Consider the following 24,687-nt stretch of genomic DNA (forward strand, 5'->3'; position numbering starts at 1 on the left):
CCCCCCCCCCGTCCCTGAGGGAGGGTCCCCTTGTTCTGCACTCATGGCCTCTGGAACTGTGAGGGGAGACATTTCTGTTTGTTTTAAGTCACCAAGTTTATGGCGGTTGTTTCGGTTGCCACAGGAAACAGTGCGACCGGTGGAGCGGGGTCCTGCTGCCACGGGGCGGGCTGGCGTGGGGGCTCACCTGTGCGCGGGCAGGCCGTGTGCGGGCAGGGCGTCAGGCTCCGGGCTGCCTGGTGACTGGCAGGAGGGGCAGTGCCTCTGGTGGTCGTGGCTGCTGGGACGTCCAGGAGCAGGAATGGTGGATGATAGCCTTGGCCGCTCTGAGCTTCCCACCTCCAGGTTGTCTTGGACCCAGAGACCTCTTCCTGCACCTTCTGACTGGGGTCCTCGACCTCTGCCCACCATGGACCCCAGAATATCACACAGGTCCCTAGGCAGCCGGTGGAGACAGCACCGCAGAGGGGACTCCCACCCCCGCAGGATTCTTGTGCAGGTCGGGGCTGGGGCTCTGGACGGGGTGAATATGGAGATGGGGAGGGGAGTGCATCCCTTCTGTACGATGCCTGACGTGGGGATTCCCTGCTCACCTTTGAGGGCCCTGATGTGGGAGTGGAGACCCCTGTGGAAAGGGCCCACTGTGGGACAGCTCACACCACACTCAGACACCCAAGGACAGAGCAGGGACAGCTCTGCCCAGCCTGGGCCTGGCCTGTGGTGTCTTCTGCCATGTCACTGAGCTGTGGGCAAAGGCTGGGGCTGTGTCTCCCCATCATTGTCCATCTCAACAAAACCCCAGGGCAGCCACAAGGAGCCATAGGCCGATGGCAGGGGGCCGGTACAAAGGTGGCACAGCCACCAGCCTGGTGGAAAGTAGGTGCTCAGAGAACACCAGACGCACCACCTGGACAGAGCAGGTTGAGGACCACACAGCAGGCCCAAGTTAGGTTGGGTATGAAGATTGAAATCAGAATAAAAAGACAGAAGACGGGATCTCACTGGACACTGCGACTGTGGTCCTTGGCCTTGGCCCTGCCTGGATCCCGAGGAGCGTTTCTGTTGTTCATAATCTACAGGCCGCAAGGATCACTCACCGAATAAGGCAACAAGTGCTTCTGGCAGAGCACAGAGCTGTGTGGCCGTCATCACGGTGACGTTCAAACCCTGTGATCCCCAAGTCTTCACCTGCCTGCTTCCTGTCCAACAGACCAGAGCTTCCTCTTCTGACCTCCCGGGACGGACGCACCAACACGTGGCCTTTTGTATCTTTCCTCTCCCTCACAGGCCTCTGGGAAGTTCACCCACATTTAGGCAGATCCCAACGCTCCGTTCCCTTTTGTGCATATTCCATTGTCTAGACAGACTGTGTCTGTGTATTCCTTGTTCAGTCGAGGACATTTAGTTTGTCTTCAACTTTGGGCTATTACGAATGATGCTGACATGAACATCTGTGTACAAGTGTTTGCGTGAACACGTTTTTATTTATCTAGGGAATATACACTACCTAGGAGTGGAACTGCTGGGTCATGCGGTGACTCCATGTCTAGTCATTTGAGAAGCTTCCAGAAATGTTGTCTAATGAGGCTGCACCATTTGATGTGCTCCCAGCGATGGACGAGCATCGGATTCCTCCACACCTCGCCAACACTTATCATCATCCGACTTTTGACTGAACGACCCTAGGGGTGTGAGTGGCACCTCACTGTGGAGTGGACCTGCGTCTTTCCGATGACAAATGATGTTGGACATCTTCATGTGCTTACTGGCCACTGGTTCACCTTTTGTGGAAAGATGCCTATTCATGTTCTTTGTCTATTCTGAAATTGGGTTTCTTGATTTTTTATTATTGAATTGTAAGAGGTTTTATCTGTCTGTTTATGTATGTATAGTTGTGGTTGGACACAATATCTTTATTTTGTTTATTTATTTTTATGGGTGTGCAGGATCAAACCTGGCACCTCACATGTGCTAGCAAGTGCTCTACTGCTGAACCTCAGCCCCAGCCCTGAATTATAAGGGATTTAAAAATATTTCCTAGAAACAAGTCTGCTATAGTTTAGGTGTTAAATGTACTCAAAGACCCTAAAGGCCCGGTCTGCTTGTGGTGCTGTGGGGCGTGGTAGAAACTCTAAGGGGTGGGGCCACAGGGAGTGTGTCCTTGAGGGGACTGGTCCTGGTGCTCTTGGGTCCCTCACTTCCCTGCCCCGAGGTGAGCGTCTTTCTCCCGGAGTGCTCCTGCGCGGGCCACTCCTCCCAGCCTAAAGGCAGAAGCTCCGAGGCTGAGTGCCCCTGTGCATTGGTGACCTCAGGTTCTGTTGTAGTGACAAAGGCTGACTTATACAAAGTCCCTTGACAGACACGTGATTTGTGAACGTCCCCTCTCCTCCGGTGGGTTGCCTTACCTCCTTGATGGTATCCTTTGAAGTGCTACAGGTTGAATTTTGATGAAGTTCAATTTATCTCCTTTTTCTTTTGTTGCTCATAGTTCATTTTTGAACGTAGTATGCATCAAGGATCTAACTTCATTGTTGTGCGTGGGTCTATTCAGTTGTCCAGTACCATTTGTTGAAAAGACTATCTTTCCCCAGTGAATGGTTTTGGTACCCTTGCCAAAAATCAGCTCCCCGTAGATGTACACACCTGTCTCTGGATTCTCAGTTCTAGCCCATGACCTATCTGTCTTTTTTTTTTTTTTTTTGCCAGTGCCACATTGTTTTGTAGTTTTGAAACCAGGAAATGTGAGTCCTTCTACTTTGTTCTTTTAAAAGTACTTTGTTTTAGTTATTCTGGATCCCTCGCAATCCCGCCGCAGTCCGGCAGGGCAAAATAACCGGGAGGTGACAAGCAACTTGTTAAGGTTGAAGCGGGAACTGCTTTGTTGTGGGACCGCAGAGGTATAGAGACCTAACTGATGACACCCAGCTTGACTCAGTCAGCATCATCCAGTTACGGCAGTCAGCCAATAAGGAATCCCCCCATCTTAATGGCTCGGTGGCGTGGCCTCACAACCACTCCTCCTGGCAAACTGCCAGGCGCCATCTCGACTTGATTTGCAGTCCCCAACACAATCCCACATGAATTTTAGAATTAGATTGTCAAATTCTGCAAATAACTCAGTTTGGATTCTGAAGGGGATCACACTGAACCTGTCATCTTAACCACGCTGTCTTCCAATCCAGGAAACGGGATGGGTTCCAGTTATTTTGATCTTTAATTACTTTCAGCAATATTTCATTGCTTTTAGAGTGCATTTTCCCTTCCTTTATTAAATTTATTCCAAAGTATTTTATTCTTTCTGATGCTATTATGTATGCATGGAATTTTTTCTTAGTTTTCCAGGGGACTTCTTATGATCATGTCATCTATGAAAAGAAATATTTTCACTTCTTCCTCTCCAGTCTTGATGCCTTTTATTTATTTTTCTTGCCTAATTCCTCGGGCTTTAACCTTCAGTACAATGTTGAATAGAGGTGGCAAGAGCACATCACCTTGTCGCCTTCTGACCGAGAGGGAGCGCCTCCAGTCTATACAATAAGTGTGCATTCAGCTGTGAAGTTCTGTGATGCACTTCATCAAGTTGAAGAAATTTCTTCTTAATTTGTTAAGTATTTTATCATGGAAATGGGTTGAATTTTGTCAAAAGTTTTTTTCCTGCATCTAATGAGATGACCATATGATGTTTACTTTTATTCTATGGATATGCTGTATTATATTAATTGATTTTCAGATGTTGAACCAAACTTGCACTCCTGGGGAAGATCTCACTTGGTCATGGTGCACATGTGTCCTTACCTCTGTGGCAAAGTGGTTTGGTGGTATCCTAATGATGATTTTTCATGTCCATGTTCATATGAGATACTGGTCCATATTTTTTTTTCTTGTAATTTCTTTTTAGGTTTTTGTATCAGGGTAATAGTGGCCTCATAGAATGAGTTGGGAAGTGTTCCTTCCTTTTCTATTTTTTGGAAGATTTTGTAATGAATTTATGTTCTTTAAATGTTGGAAGGATTAGTGGTCTTGGACTTCTCTTTGTGGGTAAGTTTTTAGTTACTACTTCAATCCTTGTACTAGTTATTGTTCTATTCAGGGTGTCTTCTTGAGACAGTTTTAATACTCTGACTTTCTACGGATTTGTCCATTTCAGCTAATTTAGATACTTTGTTGTTGCACAGCCACATGCAGCATTCCTGTATGATGCTTTCTGTTTCTTTCCTTCTTTCACTTAAGATTTTAGTAATTGGGTCATTTCTTTATGTGTGTGTGTTAGACTTTTAAACAATGTTTATTCGTTCTTTCTAGTTATACAGGACAGTAGAGTGTATTTTGGCGTATTATACGTACATGGACTGTAAGTATCCCACTCGTGGCTGTACATGATGTCGAGCTACACTGGTCGTGTATTCATCCTGAGCATAGGAAAGTGATGTCAGAGTCATTCTACTGTCTTTTCTGTTCCCATCTCATTTCCTTTTTCCTTAGAAAAATTCCAACCAAAACATTTGTTAGTTTTCTTTTTTTTTAAAACCATTTCTTTTATTTCTTTTATTTTTTTAAGAGAGAGAGAGAGAGAGAGAGAATTTTTTAATATTTATTTTTCAGTTTTCGGCGGACACAACATCTTTATTATATGTGGTGCTGAGGATCGAACCCAACGCCCCGTGCATGCCAGGGGAGCGCGTTACCGCTTGAGCCACCTCCCCAGCCCTGTTAGTTTTCTTGATCTTTTCAAAGCACCAGCTTTGGGTTTCATTTAGTTTCTCTGTTGTTTTTTCTATTTTACTAATTTCTCCTCTAATCTTTATTATTTCCTTCTTTCTGCTTGGTTTAGGTTTAGCTTGCTCTTATTTTTTCAGGGTCTGAAGGCAGAATATTAGGTTATTGATTTGAGCTCCTCCTTCTTTCAGATATAGGCATGTTGCAGCTATAAATTTCCCTTTGAATTAAGCTTTAGCCACATATCATGAGTTTGGGCATTTTGTGTTTTTGTTTCATTCATTTCAAAGTATTTCTAATTTTGTGATTTCTTCTTTAACCCATTGATTTTTAAAATTTCAATTTTGGGGGGCATAATAATTATACACTCTAGTGGGTTTCATCATGGCATATTTGTATGAGCACAGAACATAATTCGATTAATTCTAGAAATGAAACTAGTCATTGGTGACCTAGAAGTGCATTGTGTATTCTCACTAGCTGATTTTCTCAAGAGCAAATAACATGAGCTTGTTTCCTTTCCTTTTAAAAGTCAAATATGTCAGATTAAAAATGACCACTGCTGGGCTGGGGTTGTGGCTTAGCATGTGTGAGGCACTGGGTTTGATTCTTAGCACTTCTAAATAAATGAATAAAATAAAGGTCCATCAGCAGCTAAAAAAAAAAAAAAGTCCACTGCTTCTGGCACATTCTTATCAAGCTGTAGGGTCTATGGCTCCTTTCCCCTTGGACCTGCTTCTGTTGGACCAACAGAGTGCTGCCTGACTCCTGAGGCTGGGTTGGAAGACACTTGGCAGCTCTGGCTTTACTGTCCTTTGCTGAGAGCCACAGCCGAGTCGGAATGGCCCCTGGCATTTTGCCAATAGTATTGGTTGAGAGGCGAGCCATTAGATGATGCTGGATTGATTCAATTGTATATTACACCTTTACTGTCCTCCTCGGCCCGGCCCGCTACTCTGGAGTTCTCCCAGGGATTCCTGGGGAGTTCGCATTGGTTGGGGAAGTGCTGGAGGAGGGATTTCCGGTTGGTGGTTCCTGGAGGAGCCGCGTGGGTGGCGTTCCGGAGAGTTCCCGGGGAGCGTGTGTGGAGTGTGCTGGTGGAGTTCAGAAATAAAGTTTGTTCCTGCTTCAGTGGCTCGTGATTTGTGCCCAGCCAGACTGCGGCAGTCCTTAGATGCTCCCCTGGGGACGTGTCAGGGTGGCAGCCACTGTGTGCTAGGCCAACCATCCCACAACCGCAGGCCTATGAAGTTCCAGACTAGCCACGTGGAGAAGCCCCTGGAGAGAGAAGGGGGACAGCCCCCACTCTTGCAGCCGTCCCATCCACAGACAGGTGACCAAAGAAACAAGCCTGGTAATGATGGCCCCAGAGATGCCCCCTAAGGAACTGAGGTCCTCACACATGATGCTAGTTGGCCCACGGCACTGTCTCCTGCTCCTGGAGCACAGCAAGGCTACGGACACTGTCCACTGAGCCTGTCCTGGGTCCTGACCCGCAGAGTGGTGAACATCATAGAATGGCTCCATGCCACTCAGCTTGGGGTTGCTTTTTGCTCAGAAAATAGGAGCTGGAATGGCGAATTTGTCCTGCTTATATTCACTGTTATTATAATTGTTAATAACTTTTTTTGGGGGGTGGGATTCAGTAAAGTAGAAATAATACTATCCAAACAATTTAAGGAGCTACGTAGATATATAAAGGCACACTCCCAGGAACCCACCTCCCCAGCCACACCCTACCTGCCCAGAGTTACCACCCAGTTAATTCCTGTCAGGGGATTAATACACTGATTGGATTAAGGTTCCCATAACCCAATCGTTCCTCCTCTAAGCCTTCTTGCATTGTCTCATACATGAGCTTTTGGGGGACACCTCATATCTAAACCATAACATATATATGGTGAGCACTTAGCACAGTGAAATATATACAATATTCATATCGTATAATGCATTGCATATACACATATATAGTGCACTCAAAATGTTAGCTAGAAGAAATGGCACCTAGATATACCATATTTTATTTCATTTACTTGAGAATATGAGACAGTTTTTATCTGAACTTTAATTTCTTTCAGTAAGTGTTTTAAAGTCTTCTTTGAGACAGGGGAAACCACATGGGACAAAGGCTGGGACAATGAAAACCCCTGGCACAATAAATGTGGAGCATGTTGCTTCTCTCCCCTGAGCTCTGTTTTCAACAGACCTGTCACGGGCCCTGATTAAACCACAGAAGCAGAATATTTGCATAAGATGGGATTTTACCAGGGACAATACTAAGTAAACCTCTAGCTTTACTTATTTTTCATCAACTTAAAATCACCAACTCTGGAGGTCACACGGCTGGACGATATATCCCTGGTCGTCCCCAGCTTGGCTGCAGCAAGCTGACGTGTGAGTTGTGAGGATGATGGTTGCCTGGGTGACCCTGCAGGGACCTGGTGGCAGCTTCTGTTGGAAGCACTGACCCGCGTGGGCCTGAGAGGCGCCACGGGTGCCTGCACTGGGACTCTGACTGCACATTCTGTCGTCCCCGTCGCTGCTTGGACCTGTGGGCTCCTTTCTGCGTGGCCTGTGGACGGGGGTGGCCTGTGGAGCTGGTGTGCCTTTTATTCTGCCCACAGTTACGCGTCCCAGTAGCTGTGGCATCCCCAGCACGCAGAGAGCTTCAGGCCTGTGGGGAGGCCTAGCCACAGGGCCAGGGTGTTCGTGCAGGACAAAGGTGCCAGCGGCACAAGTCCTCGCTGACTGTGGTCACCTGGTGGCCTGAGCCTTATGCAATAAGAAACACCTGGGACAGTGTCTGTGGCCAGGGGCGATTGCCAGACTCAGCTCACCCCAGCAACTCAACGGAAGTCTGCATCTCCCTTCTTGAGGGACACCCTGCCCCTCCATCATGCTGTCCCCTTCAGGTGGAGCGCCCAGCCCAGGAAGAGCTTTCTCTTACACACCCTCAGCTCACACGACCCACTTTCATTCTACCGTGACCACGACGAAGGCTCTCACTCGTGTGTCATGGTCCTCTCTTTCTTACCTGCTATACCTTGATTTTGCATTTTCTGTAGCTCAAGGGGCTGGATTTTTGTTCACCCTCAGGGAGTGACAACAGTTTCGAATGGGTTTCTTACCTGCTCCAAATCAGTGACAGCAAATCCCTCATCCTTCAGGCCCGGAGCCTGAGGCTCTGCCCCCCAGCCAGCCCTGGGCTCTGCCCAGTGGCCTCCTGCCTCTGACACCCCTGCTGGTTCTTCCCGGGCACTGTCGAGAGGTGGTCACTGTCTGGGATTTCAGCTTCCTTGATCTTTTCTTTTGAAACGCCTTTGGTGGCAGTGGATCAGAGGGAGTGTGTCGTGGGGTGGGGTGTGTGTGTGACAGTGGGTGGCATTTTGGTAAAGCACGTCACCATGCCCTTTTCTTCCTTACCTTCTTTACCCTGCCCAGGGCTGCAGTCTGCTGCAGCTCGTAACCAGAACTCTGTGAGGTCCAGTCGCAGGAGGGCAGGGTGCTGGCCACCTGCTGGCTGCTCTCTCCCATCTGAGCTCTTGCTTTGTCCATTCCTCCATCTAGACGCCTCCTCTGAAGGAGTCCCCCCCCTGTAGGGGCTCAGGAGGACCGGTGCATCCTGCAGGTTGGCGTTTTCTTGGGATCCAGTGCCCAGGTGGCTCCGAGGCTTAACTGGAAGCACGCAGCCTGTGGTCGCTCCTCGACGGGAGGATGGCTCCTTTTAAGGGCTCCCCAAGCCTACAGAAGCTCTGAGCAGCTGGCAGGGTCACCCGAGTCCCCAGGGAGGAGGCAGGAAGCTTGTTCTATTAGACTTGGACTTTCCTTCGCCCCGGATCTGCGTCTGATTTCACTGGAGCACTTCCACCCCCCCAGGCAAAGGGGGACTGGAGCGAGCGCTTCATGTTCAAAAGCGCTTCACACACGCTGCTGTATTCACTTACACAGACTCGCACTTGCACACACACAGAGACCCACACGTCTTCCTGGGCTGGCCGTGTGTGGGGCAGATTGTGCTCCTTCTCCTTTCCCTGGGGGGCAGCTGCGCCCACTATTTATTTTTGTATGGAGGATTCACCAAGTAAACGCCCAACGTGGGGCTCTGGCTTCCCGAGCGTCCCTCTGTGTGAGTGGACGCCTTGCTCTCTGCCGAGGCCTCCTTGGGCTGTTCTTCCACTGACAGAGTGGACAAGGGCTTTCCAGCCTCCATCGCTGGGACCGTGACAGCCAGGTGTTCCCACTTTGGCTGGTGCCTTTAACTGGAGGTTCTGGGGGACTGTGTACCCCTGGGCCTCTTGTTCAGCCTTCAGTGTGGGGTGTCCTGGTGGCCTGTGAGCCATGGAGCCTCTGGCTGGGATGTGAGCACACGTGCCCACTCACGTGCTAGTGAAAACTCTCACAGGCACGCGCACGCTGCTCCTGGCCCAGCCCTGCTGCGGAGGACCAGGAAGCCAGGGCCTGCGAGGGCGAACAGGCCCCAGTGTTCCACGACAGCCTGGAGGGAGCTGCCCTTGGGCCTGCACGCTGCCCGGTCACACACTGCACAGGGCCCCCTCTTGGGCCAGGTCCTCCCTCTTGTCCTGGTGGCTCTTTCCTGGCTGCCATTTCCAGAGGACTGGCTCAGCACTCGGTCGCGCTGCCACGGGCAAAGGGTCATGGGAAGGGTCCATCTCAAGCAGCTACGGCTGGTCCCTGCTGCAGCCCAGGCCTCTGCCCGCCTGTGGCCCTGTGCTGCTCTTCCTGTGGCCTGTTCCCTGGAGCCCACACTCCCTTGGGGCCCATGGGGAGAAGCCCATTCTTCAGTCCCTTTTGAGGCTTGGTACGAGGCAGTGAATCACCTCCTTTAATTCTTAAGGCAACCTCTGGGGAAGTTGGGGCTCAGGGGTAAAATGGTATGCCTGATGGGTGCGTATCTAGTGACACAGGTTGGGGACTTCAGAGGCCTCTGTCCCCCTACTGTATCCTGTGCTTGAAAAATCACAAAGCAGAGACCTGGTATCACACTGCCCGTCACCCACTGGTCACAAGGGGGAGGGGAAGAAGGTCGGGCTCCCTGGCTCCTCCGGCCTCTCCCCTGATTCCCAGAGGGGGGTGGACGGGATGGAGAGGAGCCACGTGGCTGAGGCTGTGCTGGGCCTCCAAAGATCCTGTCTGTGTGTTGAACACCCGGGCCACCCTGGGTGTGTTAACCCAGGGGCCTCGAGAGGAGCGGCTGGGTGCCTGGGGGATGAGGTTGACTGCAGTGCTCAGAGGAACGGTGTGCTGGGCAGGGATAGCCCTCAGGGGGCTGGGGGAGCTGAGGAGGGGTGGGCGAGGAGGTGTTTCAGGGGGAGATGGCAGCTGTTCCTTTGCTGCAGAGAATGGCACAGGAACAGAGGCAGGACAGCGGGTGCAGCTGCAGCTGTCGGGCAGCTCTGGGGAGGCGCTGGGTGGGAGGTGGCCTGGGACACAGCGCCCGCAGCAGCCTGCGGTGGACAGGCAGGGAGGCGGGGACCAGTGACAGGGGAACAAGCGGGCAAGGGCTTTCTATTGGTAAATCGCCACAGATGGCCCGCACTGACGCTGAGGTCATGTGTGTGTCCCAGGGAGGTCACTGGCAAGAGGGGCAGAGGCAGGACTTCAGGGGCAGGTGGTTTGTGGTGGTTACGATGGTGACAACTTTTGTGTTAGTTGACCTTCCACGATAGTGACAAGACGTCTGACATAATCAACTTATAAGGAGGAGAGTTTGATTTTGGCTCAAGTTTTGGGGTGAGAGTCCTCTGCTTTTGTTCCTAGGACAGGCAGGCAGCAGGAAGTGTGTGTGGGGAAGCATCTCCCTTTTTGGCAGCCAGGGAGCAAAGGGAAAGGGGAGGATGGGCAAGGTCCCAGCATGTCCCCAGTAACCTCAATTCCTTCCTCCAGGTCCCTTCCCCTAGGGTCCCACTACCTCCCAACAGCACCTCTGGCTGGGACCGAGCCTTCAACACCTGGGCCTTTTGGGGACCCTCAAGATCTGAACGATGGCCGTGGGGACGAGGTGGTGGGATGGATGGAGATGCTGACGGTGCTGATGCCAGGTCCTGTGGGTGGCTCTCCCCAGGAGCCCCCCGGGCTGCCCCGTGTCTCTGGAGCACCCTCACTGGGGCAGGGTGTGGTGGGCTCTGCACCAGCTGCTGCAACCCATCCTGTCGGTCCCACTGGGCAGCTCTAAACCCCGGCTCTAAGCCCCGCTCTGGGGCTCACAGGTCAGCCAGCTGCCCTCACTATGCCTGGGCCTCGGCCACCGCTAGCACATCTTCTTTTCTGCTTCTTTGAAGTTTTTGCGATCCCAGGTCTCTAGGTGCCCCAGGCGCGGTCCTCTACCTGGACTCGTGGATACTTTTCCTTCATTGGGGATCGCTGTCCTTCCTCTAGGAGAAGATGGCTGTCAGCCTGGGAGGACCTGCCCAGTTCCTCCCTCGGGGTGGGATGCCCCAGCCTTCCCTCAGGTCCCAGTTCCTCCCAGGGATGGGACCCCTGTCTGCCTTCAGGTCCTTGTTCCTCCCTGAGGTGGGACATCCCCTGCCTTCCCTCAGGTCCCTGATCCTCCCTGAGATGGGACACCCCTGCCTTCCCTCAGGTCCCTGATCCTCCCTGAGATGGGACATCCCCTGCCTTCCCTCAGGTCCCTGTTCCTCCCTGAGATGGGACATCCCCTGCCTTCCCTCAGGTCCCTGTTCCTCTCTGGGGTGGGACACCCCTGCCTTCCCTCAGGTCCCTGATCCTCCCTGAGGTGGGACATCCCCTGCCTTCCCTCAGGTCCCTGTTCCTCGCTGGGGTGGGACACCCTGTGGGTGAGAGGAGGCCTGCTGGGCAGGAGGGGGAGCTGCCACATGGCTGTAGGAGGGGGCCCCATCAAGGCTCGCTGGGCAGTGAGGACGCAGAGCCCAGACGAATGCCGGCCGGTGGGGGGAAGCCAGCCTGGCTATTAAGCAATAGTCTAGATCCCTTTGTTTCTCTGCTCCTTCCAAAGTGGCAAAAGATCAAGGCCCTGAAAGCTTGAAATAACACCAGGGAAATAGCTTGCAGACCCTGCATCTGGAGGCCAGAGGCTCTCATGGCTGTGGGGGAGGGAGGGGGAGGGCGGGTCTGGACCTGATTCACACTCTTCCCCAGGCTTTCCACCGCAGGCAAGGTGGGCAGCACCGCCGGGACAGACCCCTGCTGTCAGGCAACGCCCAGGGCATCTCTGCAGGTTCTGGCCTCCTCACCCGGGCCCTCAGGTCCAACGTGGTCTATTCTTTGTTGGGTCCTCGATACTGAAGTTAATGAGAATCTCTAGCAGGGTCACAGAACCTGGCCGGTGACATGTGCAGACAAGTGTCTGTGATTACTCAGGGCGCAGGAAAGCCAGGCCCAGAGCACCAGGGTCGTGCCTCTCAGACAGGCAGCTGGGCCTCCTGGGCGGGCAGCCCGCTGGTCATCCCATCTCAGCCGGGCAGTGGGGACAGCTGCAGAGAGCAGAGCCCGGTGGCTGGTCTGGCCTGTAGTCTAGGGCTCCTGCGGGGGTTGGGTTGGGGCCCCCTGCTTTCTCTGCACTGCCCCTCTTGCCACCAGCAGGACGCACTTAGCCTGACCAGATGATCCATGCTGGCCAGGGGCTGACTCCATCAGTGCCTGCCGCTCACTCAGCCTTGGCCCCCAGGCGAGGCCACACCGTGCTCTGGCCAGGTGGCTTCCCTTCCCTGGCGGCCAGGGCAGCTGGTGTTGGAGGGATCTGGCGTGTCGCCTGAGGACGCCGAGCGTGCCAGAGTCGGAAGTGGGATCTGAATCCAAACCTCCCTGACAACAACCCTCAGACCTCCAGAGCCCTCCTGTCCTGGGATCCCAGGCCAACGAGTGACCCAGCCAGGCCCAGGTCCTTCCCAGAGACAGTTTTCTGGCACACAGTTGGGCCCGTCACGTCCCACCTCAGAGCCCGCGACGGCTCCCCTGTCTTGGCGGTTCTTTCGGATCAGTGATGACAGATGACCAGGAGGCTGGAGGCTCGCGCAGACAGGCCCCAGTGGGAAATCCACACGGCCTGTGTCTTCCTGTTACCTGTCCAGGGCCCTGGGCTCTGTCCCCTGGGCCCAGGCCTCTAGGTGGCCTTCCCCATGCCCTGTCCCGGAACCCACAGCAGAGTGGCTGCCCAGGGAGGAGGAAGGAGGGAGGTCTGTGGCAGTCTCAGCATGGGCGCTGGGGCTGCCCTGGGCTGGCTGAACAGGATGGAGTGGGGCACTGGCCGCCCAGAGGGCAGCCTGGCACTCAGGGAGACAAAGCCCAGTGCACCGTGGCATTCCTGGGTAAGCCCTGTGGTGTGCGTGGAGGGGCAGGGCGCAGGAACAGCTCCTGGGCTCGCGGAGTTCAGAGACAGGTGGCAACAGGCCTCGGGGAGGCGCTGGGTCTGCAGCTGGAGGCACATTCCTGGCTCCGGGAGCACAAGCGGCTTTTTGGATTTGAGCAGAAGCCTGATTTTGTACACTTGCAGGCTGCTCTGAGGGCTGGAGGGCTCCCTCTGCCCCGAGCGAAGACTTTTTCAGCAGGTCTGTCCTAGGAGCCAAGGGGCAGAGGTGGTTCCGGGGTCTGTTTCTCCCCAGCGAAATCAGTGGAATGACCTGGAGTTAGGCTGTCCCAGAGAGGCCTTATTCTGGGTGACTCTGCCACCTCCCAAGCCTTCGTTTTCTTCTCTGTCTGTGCTGGTGACCAAGAGGGAGCTGCTCCCTGCCTCTCTGTGGTGGCTCTTGCCACAGCCCCCGGCAGGTCGCCGGTTACTGATGGCGGCTTCTCCAGGGATGGTGGGTGTCCTGGGCAACTGTCCCTTCTGTAATTCACTTTCTTGGGAAGTGACAATCAGCCAAACTGAGCTGAGGTGTAAGAAGTCAAAAGACAAGGGTAGTTCAGGCCTCCTCCGACCCCTGCAGCTGTGCCACGCCCCTCTCTGCGCTGGAGACCTGCTGGGGCTCCTCGTGGGAACTTGCATGGTCCTGGGTTGCATTCCAGGCCTCCCCCGTCAGGCCACACGGGTTGCATTGTGATGCTCTCTGCTGAGTCCTCCAGGGTCACAGACCAGTCTCTGTGTTCAGTGCCAGGGGAACTGTATCCTTACTTCTGAATCTCTTTTCCTGTCTCAATGGGGTTTGTGGCAGAAAGTCCACATGCCTTGTTCTGCCAGATTAAACTGGAAGTCACGCAAATTTTTAAATCATGGGAGAAGAATACAATTTAAGGAAGCTCCCAAATGAGGACACATTAGACAGCTTGGTGGCAGAACTGTGTCTTGAAGTGCGAGGGGCTGCTTCTGCCTGCACCTCCCGCCGCCTCCCTTGGTTGCTGGTTCCTCCACCCCTTTCACCAGGAGGAGCTGCGACCTCCGAGGAGAAGATGCAGCCACCTGCAAGAGGGGAGCGCTCAGTGTGTGGTGTGAATGAGCTTGGCCCGGGCTTCCCTGACGCACAACAGGTGGCTGCAGTGGCATCTGTCCTTCCCGTGCCCCTGGGCCCTGGTCAGTGTCTGGAAGGTGCTGAGAGCATGGCAGGTCTGATCTGCGGCTTTCCAGCTCAGTGGCCCAAGGCTGTCCTGGCGTGAAAGGATGAGGGGGGAGGTTGCTTCCAAGGCTCTGCTTCTTGGTCCTTGCTGGACTCCAGGGGCTGATGGCCTCCTGCCCAAGGGCAGAGACTTTCAGTCACCGCTGTCTTTGCTCTTGATTTTCATTCCCCAGGTGGGTCTGGCACATCCCCTTGACCTCCCTCAGGAAAGCTTGCTGTCCACAGGGTCCTAACCCTTGGTGCTGTTTCACTGCTCGGTTTCTGCATCTCCTGCATGCACGTCCTGGATGCACACGCTCGCTGGTCCTTCATGAGTGTCATGAGTGTCCTAGAGCAGGCACTGGCTCGAGGGTAATGGGCTGACATGTAAATCACTTCCCCAAACAGACTGACACCTTCAACGCTGTACTGTCAAACACTTCAGTCACCACCAATGCAGACATTCCACATGGGGACCTCAGATTTACCATTTGGTAAGGTTGGCATTTCAGATAAGCAAATTGAATGTCAGATTTTGGACAATTGGTGATCTATAGGAAAACATTTACTTAAAAAGTGACATCTTTTGACTATTCCTTGCCTACAATAGCCTTCAGCTGGATTAAAGGTTTAGGTATAAGAAAGGAAGACTGGACAATTCCAGAACATCAAGGAAAATATGTTTTATTCTGGGGGGTAGAAGAGATTCTTAGGCAAGACATGGGATAGCTGCTGTCGAGAACAGGACCAGCAGTGGGGTCTCAGGGCTTAGGCAGCACGGGCCACTGCCTCCTCATGCAGTGCAGGTCTGTGGGGCTCTGCTCCACTGGGCACCCCGGGACCTAGGCTGATTGTATCACGCAGCCCAGGGAGAGACATTGAAGGTTACATGCTGTTTTCCTTCTTTCAACCCAGACAGGACTCCTGCCAAAGCCCACTGGCCAGAACCAGCCCTGTGGCCCAGATGTACGACAAGGGGCAGGGCAATCTGACCTGATACAACACAGCATCAGGTGGAAGGTGACTTTCTTGGGAAGTGTCAATCAGCTAAACTGAGCTGAGGTGTAAGAAGTCAAAAGACAAGGGTAGGAAGCCACAGAAAGATTCCAAGAACCACCTTGCAGAGCCGGAGCCCAGCCCAGGTGTTGTTGTTGGAAGGATCTTGAGTGTGTGTCTGAGGGCGGTGAGATGCTCTGGGAATCCCCTGGGGACTGCATGCCAAACCCGGGGTGCCAGAGAGCTCAAGGCAGGAGGAAGACGCCCTCCTGTGGGGGCAGGGGAGGCCGACCGCCCTGCTCTCCTGTTCTTCCCAGGCTGGTGGAAGTCTGCATGGTCACTGCTGCATGGAACCTGTTTGCCAGCGACTGTCCTCCCCACAGACCACACCCCGCTGGGGGGAGGTGATCCTAGTAAGAAATGGGGGTGCAGTCACAGCAGGGAAACTAGATGCTCTGCAGCCAAAGAGGAACTAAAAGAGAGAGACTGATATCCAAGGGACATTAGGCTGTGGGAACTGTCAGAGAATGGGACACAGAGGCAGGGCGGGCTCTGTCCACCGTAGGAGGCCAAGAGCACCGTAAGAAGGTGGATGTCATGCCTACATGGGTGTCCTAGTTAAAGGGTCCTCTGTTCACCCTCAGGAGTGGGTATGACCCACAGTTCTTGGCTATGAGGCACCTACTATGTACAGCAGGGACCTTGATCGTCATGGCACGGGGTCGCTCACCTCTGGCTGGGACCCATGGCTCTGAGGCCCTAGTACCTCCGCCTGGCGGTGCAGGAGCAGAGAGCCTGCACCTGTGTCTCACAGACAGAAGTGGACAGGGCAGCGCCTCCACGGACAGGGGAGGTCCCTGCATGCCGAGGACTCCAGAGCCAGCGGCCGATGGCGGGAGCAGAGTGAAGGTTCTGAAGATAGGGGTTCGTTTCAGAGAATCCTGAGAGAGGCCCCAAGGCATCTGCCTCCCTAACAAGAATGTCTGAGGGGATCTATTGGTGGAGAGCTCTCTCCTGAAGGCTTAGCAAAGTGGCTGGTCTGGCTGGCACTGGTTTGCTTTTTTTGAAAAAAGTTCTGGGCTTTAAGACCCAGTCTGTCTTCCCACCTCCTGCTGTCAGGGCCTGTAGGACATTTGTGCTGTCCTACTGAGAGCAGGCGCGAGAGGAAAGCATCCCAGAGAAGTCCCCATTCAGCCTGGACCATGGGAAAGGCAGGAACGCCAGCGAGGGAAGGAAAGGTAGCCAGGGGAAATGGCACCGATCTGTGAGCAAATTCCGTCAGCAGATCCGCGGTCCAGAAGTTCCCACAGCTCCAGGCACAGCCGGGTAAATACTGCCACTTTTTGTTTGCCTTGAGAGTTAGCTGTCTGCAAACACATCAGGAGTCCATGGCAAAGAGCATCGCAAACGCATGTGGTGCCTCTGAGTTTATTTATTTGTCTCAATATATTCCAGTTACTCTTGAGCACGGCGTGATCATGCATCTTGCAGACTGCAGCGCGGGCTGTGTGGGGGAGGGGAGCGGGGGGGGGAGCTTTTCTAGCTCCATCTAATTTAAAGCACCTTGAGCTGAGTGGTGCAGAGGAGAGGATGTGGCTAAAACAAATAAAAATCACAGCAGGATCAAAGCACACGCACAAATTCATTCCTTCTGGAAGCAGCTTCTCTGCCCCTCCCTCTCCTCGTTTCCCCTGTCAACCATCCGCGTTCCAGGGGTCCTTCTGTGGCCGAGTGCCAGGAGGTCCCGTCTCCCTGGGCTGCAGCGCGAGCCTGGTTTCCTCTCTGATTGATGGGGCGCGGGTCTGAAGGATATCTGAGGCGTTCCTGATTTCATGGTGGACCCGTGAAGCGTCACATTAACCAGGGCTCTTGAGGAGCAGTTCAAAGACAATCCTAGATGTTGGCGAGGACTCGTTTGAAGCACAGAGCCAAGGGATTTCGGGATTCCACCCACAACCTGCTCTCTGCACCCTCTCCTCAGTGCACTTCTTGGCCGGCTGTTGCTGAGTGGAGTTTCCCATGAGGCTCACGTGGAGCTAAAGGACCTCAGGTGCCCCCGCTTCTGCCCTGCACTGTACGGGCCAGGCACTGGGAGCTTGGAGAAGACCCTCCTCTCACTGGGGTTGCCACAGAAAGCACCTCTGGCCTGGATGCGTGACTGCTCAGACCTCTGGTGGCCATGATGGCTCCAGTGAGATCAGGCCCACCAGGGGGCAGCCTGAGCCACAGAGTCAGGAGCTGGGAGGGGTTCACTGCCAGTTCTCCCTTTTCCACCCCATACCCCGCCCTCACCTGCCTGTCATGATTCTCCTTGCCAAGACCAGGAGCAGCCCGGGCCCACTCATTGCTCTCACTCCAACAAGGAGGGGGGTCCCTCTACCCTGCTGGCCAGTATCTAACCTCAGGGCAGGACTTCTGCCTGCCTGGCCACATGCCCAGCCTCAGACCCATCACTGTGCATGGAAAGATGGGGTTCCATGACCAGCTAGCTAGGCTGGGTCCCATGCTCCCCTCAAGCTCGGTGGGGTGGCAGGCTGTGATTGACAATGGCAGCAAAACTCTGAGTGTTTTTTTTTTGTTGTTGTTTGTTTTGTTTTGTTTTTTAAGAGAGAAAGAGAGAGAGAATTTTAATATTTATTTTTTTTTAGTTTTCGGCGGACACAACATCTTTGTTTGTATGTGGTGCTGAGGATTGAACCCGGGCAGCACGCATGCCAGGAGAGCGCGCTACCCCTCGAGCCACATCCCCAGCCCCTGAGTGTTTGTGTGTGTGTGTGTGTGTGTGTGTGTGTGTGTGTGCGCGCGCGGGCGCGCGCACGCCTGCTCCTCTGGTTAAGGGACGGTCTCTGGGCAGAAATTCAACATTCCCAAGCATTTGGAGGGTTGTTTACTACAGCCTTGTCCAGTGGGGGGCACAGAAGTGTGTTGGGGTGATCCTGGCTTTACAGAGGTGTGGTGTCTCCTCTTGTCTGGATTCCTGGGAACGGATCTGGATGGAAGGGTTTCCACCCGCACTGGACCCAGAGCCCTTCATTTCCTATGGAACACTTGAAAGAAAACCAGGCTTCAGGATAAACACGCTATTGGAATGGGTCAAACTCTTTCTTCCTTTGCATGGGAAAAGGTGAGGTCATCTGGCTGGAGGATCCAGGAACCTCCCCAGCACACGGGCCGGTCAGTTCTTCCCAGCACCCAGTCTCACCCCGAGCTGTGTTCTCTCTGCTGCTGTGACAGGTGTGTTCTATCCCTGCAGCCTGGAATCGCATCCCCCACCCCAGCCCACCTGCTGGCCATCCATCTGCAATCCGGCCTGCGGCTGGGCTGACTACCTGACCATGCACCTGGGGGCATGCCAGGCCTGTCAGGGCCCCTCAGTGCATGCTCAAGCACTGTGGAGTCCCGGAAGCCATGTGTCGAAGGTGGCATGAGCCACACAGCCTCTCCTCCCTTCTAGAAAGCACTGTCTGATGATAGGGTTTTGTTTATTGGGTTTCCTGCACCACTGTGCCACCAGCAATGACAAAGCCAGGAGCTTAGGGGGCACTCAATAAAGACTGGCAAATGTCTTCTGAATAAACATTATAAATCATAATCATTAAAAATCACAACAGCTTAACTAAAATGATCAAAAAAATTTCAGAGAACTCTAACCAAATACAGGCCAATGGGTGCCGGGTTTCAGTTCTCGCGACTAAAAGGCTCAGGGGTCACTCCAGGTAAACTGGACTGACTGGGCTGCGCAAAATAACCACCCAAGAGACACAAATACCTTTTTCTTTGGGGTCGCTGTGACGTCTCCTCTGACCTTAAGGGTCCACAGGAAGAGAGAGAGAGAGAGAGAGTGAGAGCATGCGCTGACCCCTTTTATTGAGGAGAAGCTATTCAAATGAGGCAAAGGGTCAGGTTTCAGGGGGCTGAGTCTATCTTCATGATGTCCCCTGTCAGCAGGTTGGCTGACACCTGGGTAGGCCACACCCAAGGGCAGAGCAAGAGAAGGGGACACACACAAGGCACTTCCGTGGAAGATTCCATCCTAAACAGGGCAAGGGGTTACATTACAAAGGAACAGGTGAGCACAGCTTCACCATGGGGCTGTAGCAAGACACACCCAAGCAGGAGACAGCCACCCTCACACCCAAGAAGGATGGGGAACCCAAGAAGGTTGGCCTGCTGTTGCTGAGTAGAGTTTCCCATGAGGCCTGGGACACCCCCACAGTCACATTTCTGCCACATTTCTGTGACTGAGCGCCTCAGCACCCAGCAGGGAGTGTGACCCAGTCACCTGCGAGGTTGGCCTCCCACAAATGGGGAGGTGGGAGCCTGTGTGGTCGTGCTGGTTGTCCATGCGGCTCTGTTTGAAGCACGTAGGTTCAGAAACACTGGCTAAACAGCCCATCAGAGTGACTGCAGCTGAGACAGGAAGGACTGCATTCTTCCAAGGTCAGAAAGGTCAGAAAGGAGGAAGAGTCGGCTCTACAGCAGCACCTGAGATGACGGTCCAGGGCGCTCCTAGGAAGCTCGCAACACAGAAGGTCAAGGTCAGACCCAAGGCCAAATGCTTCCTTCGTGACTGTAAATGTAAATGGAGTACATTCACCCGTTTTAGGAAAAAGACTCCCAAGAGCACCTAAGCAAAGCCCATTTGTATATTACCTCTGAGAAAAAACAAAAGTAAAGTAGGACGTGATGTTAACATTGAAGACCGACTTCCACGAGAACACCCAACCGCAGGAAGAGGGCTCTCCTGCTGATGGACCTTCTGGCTTCCCTGTCCCAAGGCTGGGCAGGTGCTCTGGCTAATGTGGGCCACCCCACCTGCAGACCGTCTGCACCCCCCCCCCGATTTCTCAGCAGATCCGCCACCCATGAGGGCATTGAGTAAGGGAAAGGTTCAGACTGATCCACAAGGCCCACGGGACCGTGCGTGTGAAGGGACGCCTGTCAGGTGGAGGAGGTGGCCGTGCTCTACAGCAGGGCTAATGCTGGGTGTGGCACGGACCAGGCCCTGACGCGAGTGAGGAAGATGAAAATAAAACTGAACAAAGTAGGAATGGACAGAAGCCGACTTCTCGGGAAATCAAAGCAGTCGTCTCATGGGAAAAGAGAAAAATCAGCAATGGCAAAATATTTAGGAAAAAATGAAAACAAACCTTGGCCTAAACCGAGAAATCAAACTCATGATTTTAAAATTGTCAAAGGAAATTAAGAAATTATTTAAAAGAAGAGGTAGAGGCCAGAGATTGCTGGGGGACTGTGAGGTTCTGGGACTGGGCGGGCGTGTGGGTCCCCAGACTCACCCCCGTCACTCTCCCCCTCGGGGAGACCCACGGCTCCCCTGCTCCCCAACTCTGGGCAGGTTGCAGTTGGAGTGAAAGCAGGAGGCGGGCAGGGGTGGGCGAGGCCACCCGGCTCCCCCTGGCCCGCGTGCCCTCCGACTTCTGCTGGCACCGTGAGCTTCGTCCCCCGCGGCCCCCGCCCTGAGGTCGTGGCTCTTCTCGGCTGGCACAGCGCAGAGCACTCAGGTGCTGTTCCAGGAAGGAGGTGCTCCCGGCTGCAGGGAGTGGGCGGCCTGGGAGCCCCGCAGTCAGGGCTTCAGGGAGGCCACCTGCCTGCGCTGGGCACAGCTCTCGGTGCATGGCCCACGCCCTGACTGACCGCGGCGAGGACTGAAGACTCGGCCGCCCACCGAGGACTGCTGCTCTGGGTCCTGCGGCTCTGGCGCTCCCAATGCCTTGCAGTGTGGTCAGCACTCCACGGCTCCCCTCTCCCATTTCCTGGGTGTGCTCCCTCTGAGGGTGGGCACCCGACCTCCGGTGGTAGCTTCTGTTTCTAACTCCTCTCAGCAGCGAGCTGCTCTCTCCTGGCCCCTAGCTGTGAGGCGCTTGCTCTCTCTAGGCTCCACACGTGGGGTGCTGGCTGGCCTGCTGCCTCAGGTCCACTAGGCCCTCATGCCCTCTCCTTTTAGGACTGAGGTGGCGCCTCCTGACTGTTGGCCCCCAGCTGTGGTACTCTCTTATTGGCTGCTGTAAGCATTCTGCTTTTATTTTTTGTAGAGTTCCTTAAAACAACGCTTCCTGAATCCATCTGACTGCTCCTCTGCTACCTGCCAGACCCTGCCTGCGACAGTGTGAAACATACCCTAATTGGCCCCCAGGAGCAGGGCAGACAAGGGGCCACCTCTACTGGCCGCCCTGCACTGTCCACCTAGGCCGCCTGGGACGCTGTGGAACAGGGGAGAGGGGGCCTTCTGGGTGTTTGGGGAAATGACCGTCATTGAGGCTACCCCCACTGGGCCGTGGCAGTGACGATACTGTCTGGGTCCTTACGGCAGGTTCTTTATGGACCATGGTCCTAAGGCAGATTTGGCTCAGGGGTGCCCATGGAAGAGGGCCTGCGGAGTCTTGTGGGGGGAGGGCAGCAGGGTGGGGGGCGAGGGATCCCCAGCTCTTGCTTTGTTGGCTGTGCTCTGAGCAGGCGCATGGCCGAGGTCCAGGCTGGACCTGTGGCAAGTGAAGGCCCTTCTCTGGGCTACGGTGTTCATGCCGGTGGCGCTGGGCCAGGGGGCAAGGTGCTCAATGGCAGGGCGGCCAAGGAGCCTGTGTCCCCCTCAGGCTCCCTCCTCCAAGGAAGATGCTGTCTGGCTGTAGGAACAGGCCCTGGAGGGGCAGGCTGGCCCTTGACCGCAGGGGCCTGTAGGAGGTGAGCTGCCCCAAAGCAGGGAGTGGGGTCACAGCTGGTCCTGGTTTGTCCAGGGCTTGTTGGTTTTAAAACTGAAAGCCCTGCATTTGGGGGTCTAGTGGGGTTGGAGGTGCAGTTGGGGGCTGAGCTGTACCCCCAAAAGCAGAAGGTCAGGCTGGAAGGGCAGATTGGGTGGTCATGGAGGGCCTCCTGATTAACTCGACTTTGTTATGTGTCGAGTAAATCAAGCTTGGAGTTGCTGTGTGGCTTGGCAGAATCACACGGAGCTGCTCACGTTTGTGGCCACCAACGTCATGCACCTCCTACCTCGTCATCTGGGCCAGCGTGGCCTGGTGGAAGGGCTGTCCTGGGGTACGGGAGCCAGGCTGGTGACGGCTCAGCTCCCACACTCCATGAGAACAGGGGCTGTGCCACACCTCTCTGGACCTTGATGTCCTCCTTGTAAAATGGGCAGGATTCTGCTCTCCAAGGCCCTGTCCTGACCAGTGTCACGAAGCCCTTGACTAGCCACAACCAGGTCACCCAGCCTTCACCTACTGCTTGACAGGGCTCTGTCCCCTTGGTGGGGGGCTAGGGCTGCAGAGTGGCTGGGCCTGGCGGGGGGGGCCTGGCTGCTCCCGTGGGTTTCCTTCTTTGCTTCCGAGGTGATTCCTGGACCCTGATCTGGGAATACTTCCCTCTCCTGTCCCAGTTCAGCCCACCGGGGTTCTCTCTGTGTCCCTGCCTTCCTCAGGGAGGGGCATCCTGGGACACTTTCCTGCCCCGTCCAGGGCTGATCTCCTGCACCAGCAACAGGTCTCTCCGGAGCCCTGTCCCCCACAGCTCCCTCCTCCCAGGACCTGTCCTCAGGGGCCTGTTATCTTCCTCCAGAGCTGCTAAACTACAGCAGAACATGTTAGGGATCCTGGGAAGAAGGCAGGGTGAAGCTAGGTGCCACTGGACTTCAGAGGGTCTCATCTTGAGTTTCACCCACTGGGGGAGGATCTCCCCTGGGTCTGACGCTTCACAACTAGATCTGCCTCCCTGTGCCCCTTCCATTTCCTGGGTCCACGAAAAAGTAGGCTACATGGCTGGCTGGGCCAGGCCACTTGAGACCCTTGTCCTGAGGGCTGAGCCCAATGTGGAAGGCCTAAAGCCTACCAACCCCACCTCTGCCCAGCCACAACCCAGGAGACCAGGGCATAAGAGGGACCTCAGGCCAGTACCAGTCATGGCTGATCATGGCTCAGGCCACTGCCGGGCTCCGAGGACGGGCGCTCCATGCTTGTCCTAGCTGTGCTGAGCAGAGGCCATGAGAACGTGGCACCCAGCCAGGGACCCAAAGCCAACCAGTTCAGAACCCTGGGGCAGGGCTGTGTCAGTGCTGCCGGGGGGAGCTGGGCTCAGGACATGCTTTCTGGTGCTTAAATCCATTTCGCTAAGTGCTTTGGGCTTTATATGCTCTGGGACTCCCAGTCCGGGAAGAAAGCTTTTAATAAGTCATTATGAAAACCATTTGCCTTTCGACTGTTTGCATATATGACTCCTGAAATATCTCCTTCCTCATTCTCCAGGATATTGATGTTCAGCAGTGCTCTCTCCCCGTCCAGGCCCATCAGCCCCGTCATAAAGCTGCCCGGTGAGTTCGCGTCCGTTCTCGCAGGCACGGAGGGCTGCGTGGGGCCCCTTCTCCAAGTCGGGCTCACCCGGGAGGGGAGAGTGTTTCTGTCCCCCTGCCAAGCCCAGAGGCTGGGAGCTGTAAGTCTCCGTGGCAGTCGCAGGAGCCTTCCTGGAATGCCCGTGTTTCCCAGGCAGAGCGGCTGGGCTTTGGCTCCCGCCGTGCTTCCTGGGCCAGGAGGCAGTGTCTGCAGACCTTAGGAGTCAGGTCAGTCCCAGGAGTCCCTGCAGGGGCTCTCCTGGTGGCCTGGCCCCAGCAGCCCTCTTGTGGAGGCCTCAGACTGGGCCCAAGGAAGAAGGCCCCTGTGGGGCCCTTGTTCAGAAGTCCTCAGACTCTCAGGACAGCCATGGCAGGGCGTCACACCAGCTTGGGGCACTATGAGACTGCCCAGATTCCCCCCCCCCCCAGGTCGGTCACTGTCCTTGTAACCCCACTCCCTGTCTTTAGGGTAAGAAGAAGAGGTGCGGGGAAGTCGGGTCCTATGGCTGCTACGCACTGCAGCCACTGGACTCCAGGGCAGACCCTGGGCCCTGTGGGGTTCTTGCTGGGGCCGCTGGGGACATGGAAGCGACTGGCTTCCAGGGGAGATCCTCCCCCAGTGGGTAAAACTCAAGATGACTTAAGCCTCCTGTTCTTAACTAGAAATCAGAGGAGATCCTATGAGACCCTCTGAAGTCCAGTGGCACCTAGCTTCACCCTGCCTTCTTCCCAGGATCCTTAACATGTTCTGCTGTAGTTTAGCAGCTCTGGAGGAAGATAACAGGCCCCGAGGACAGGTCCTGGGAGGAGGGAGCTGTGGGGGACAGGGCTCCGGAGGGACCTGCTGCCAGTGCAGGAGATCAGCCCTGGACCAGATGGGGCTGGACCAGAAGAGGAGGAAGAGTGTGGGGCAGCAGTGGCCAAGGTGGTCCAGGAACTGTGGACAGACTGGACAGCGGGGTTGGGAGGGGCTCATGCTGGAGACACAAGATGGTAGGGCCAGAGGGCAGCGCGAGAAGAGTGTCTCATTTAAGGGCCACCGAGAGGGGAAGCCAGGGCCACGGCTGGGTGTGGGAGACCCCACCCACCTCCTGGCTCCACAGGTTGGTCTGC

At 54.8% G+C, this 24,687-nt stretch overlaps 1 protein-coding gene across 1 annotated transcript in view; it reads left to right on the forward strand.

Moving 5' to 3' along the window:
* Positions 1 to 827: 827 nt before the first annotated feature.
* LOC125618136 (atherin-like) overlaps positions 828 to 24,687 on the forward strand; it is a 34,106-nt gene continuing 10,246 nt past the window's right edge. The window contains exon 1 of the mRNA XM_048807997.1: positions 828 to 876. Within this exon, the coding sequence (XP_048663954.1) occupies positions 828 to 876 (49 nt within the window). The remainder of the gene's footprint in view (positions 877 to 24,687) is intronic.

This window comes from Marmota marmota, unplaced genomic scaffold, assembly GCF_001458135.2.
Source record: "Marmota marmota marmota unplaced genomic scaffold, marMar, whole genome shotgun sequence".
Classification (NCBI taxonomy): domain Eukaryota; kingdom Metazoa; phylum Chordata; class Mammalia; order Rodentia; family Sciuridae; genus Marmota; species Marmota marmota.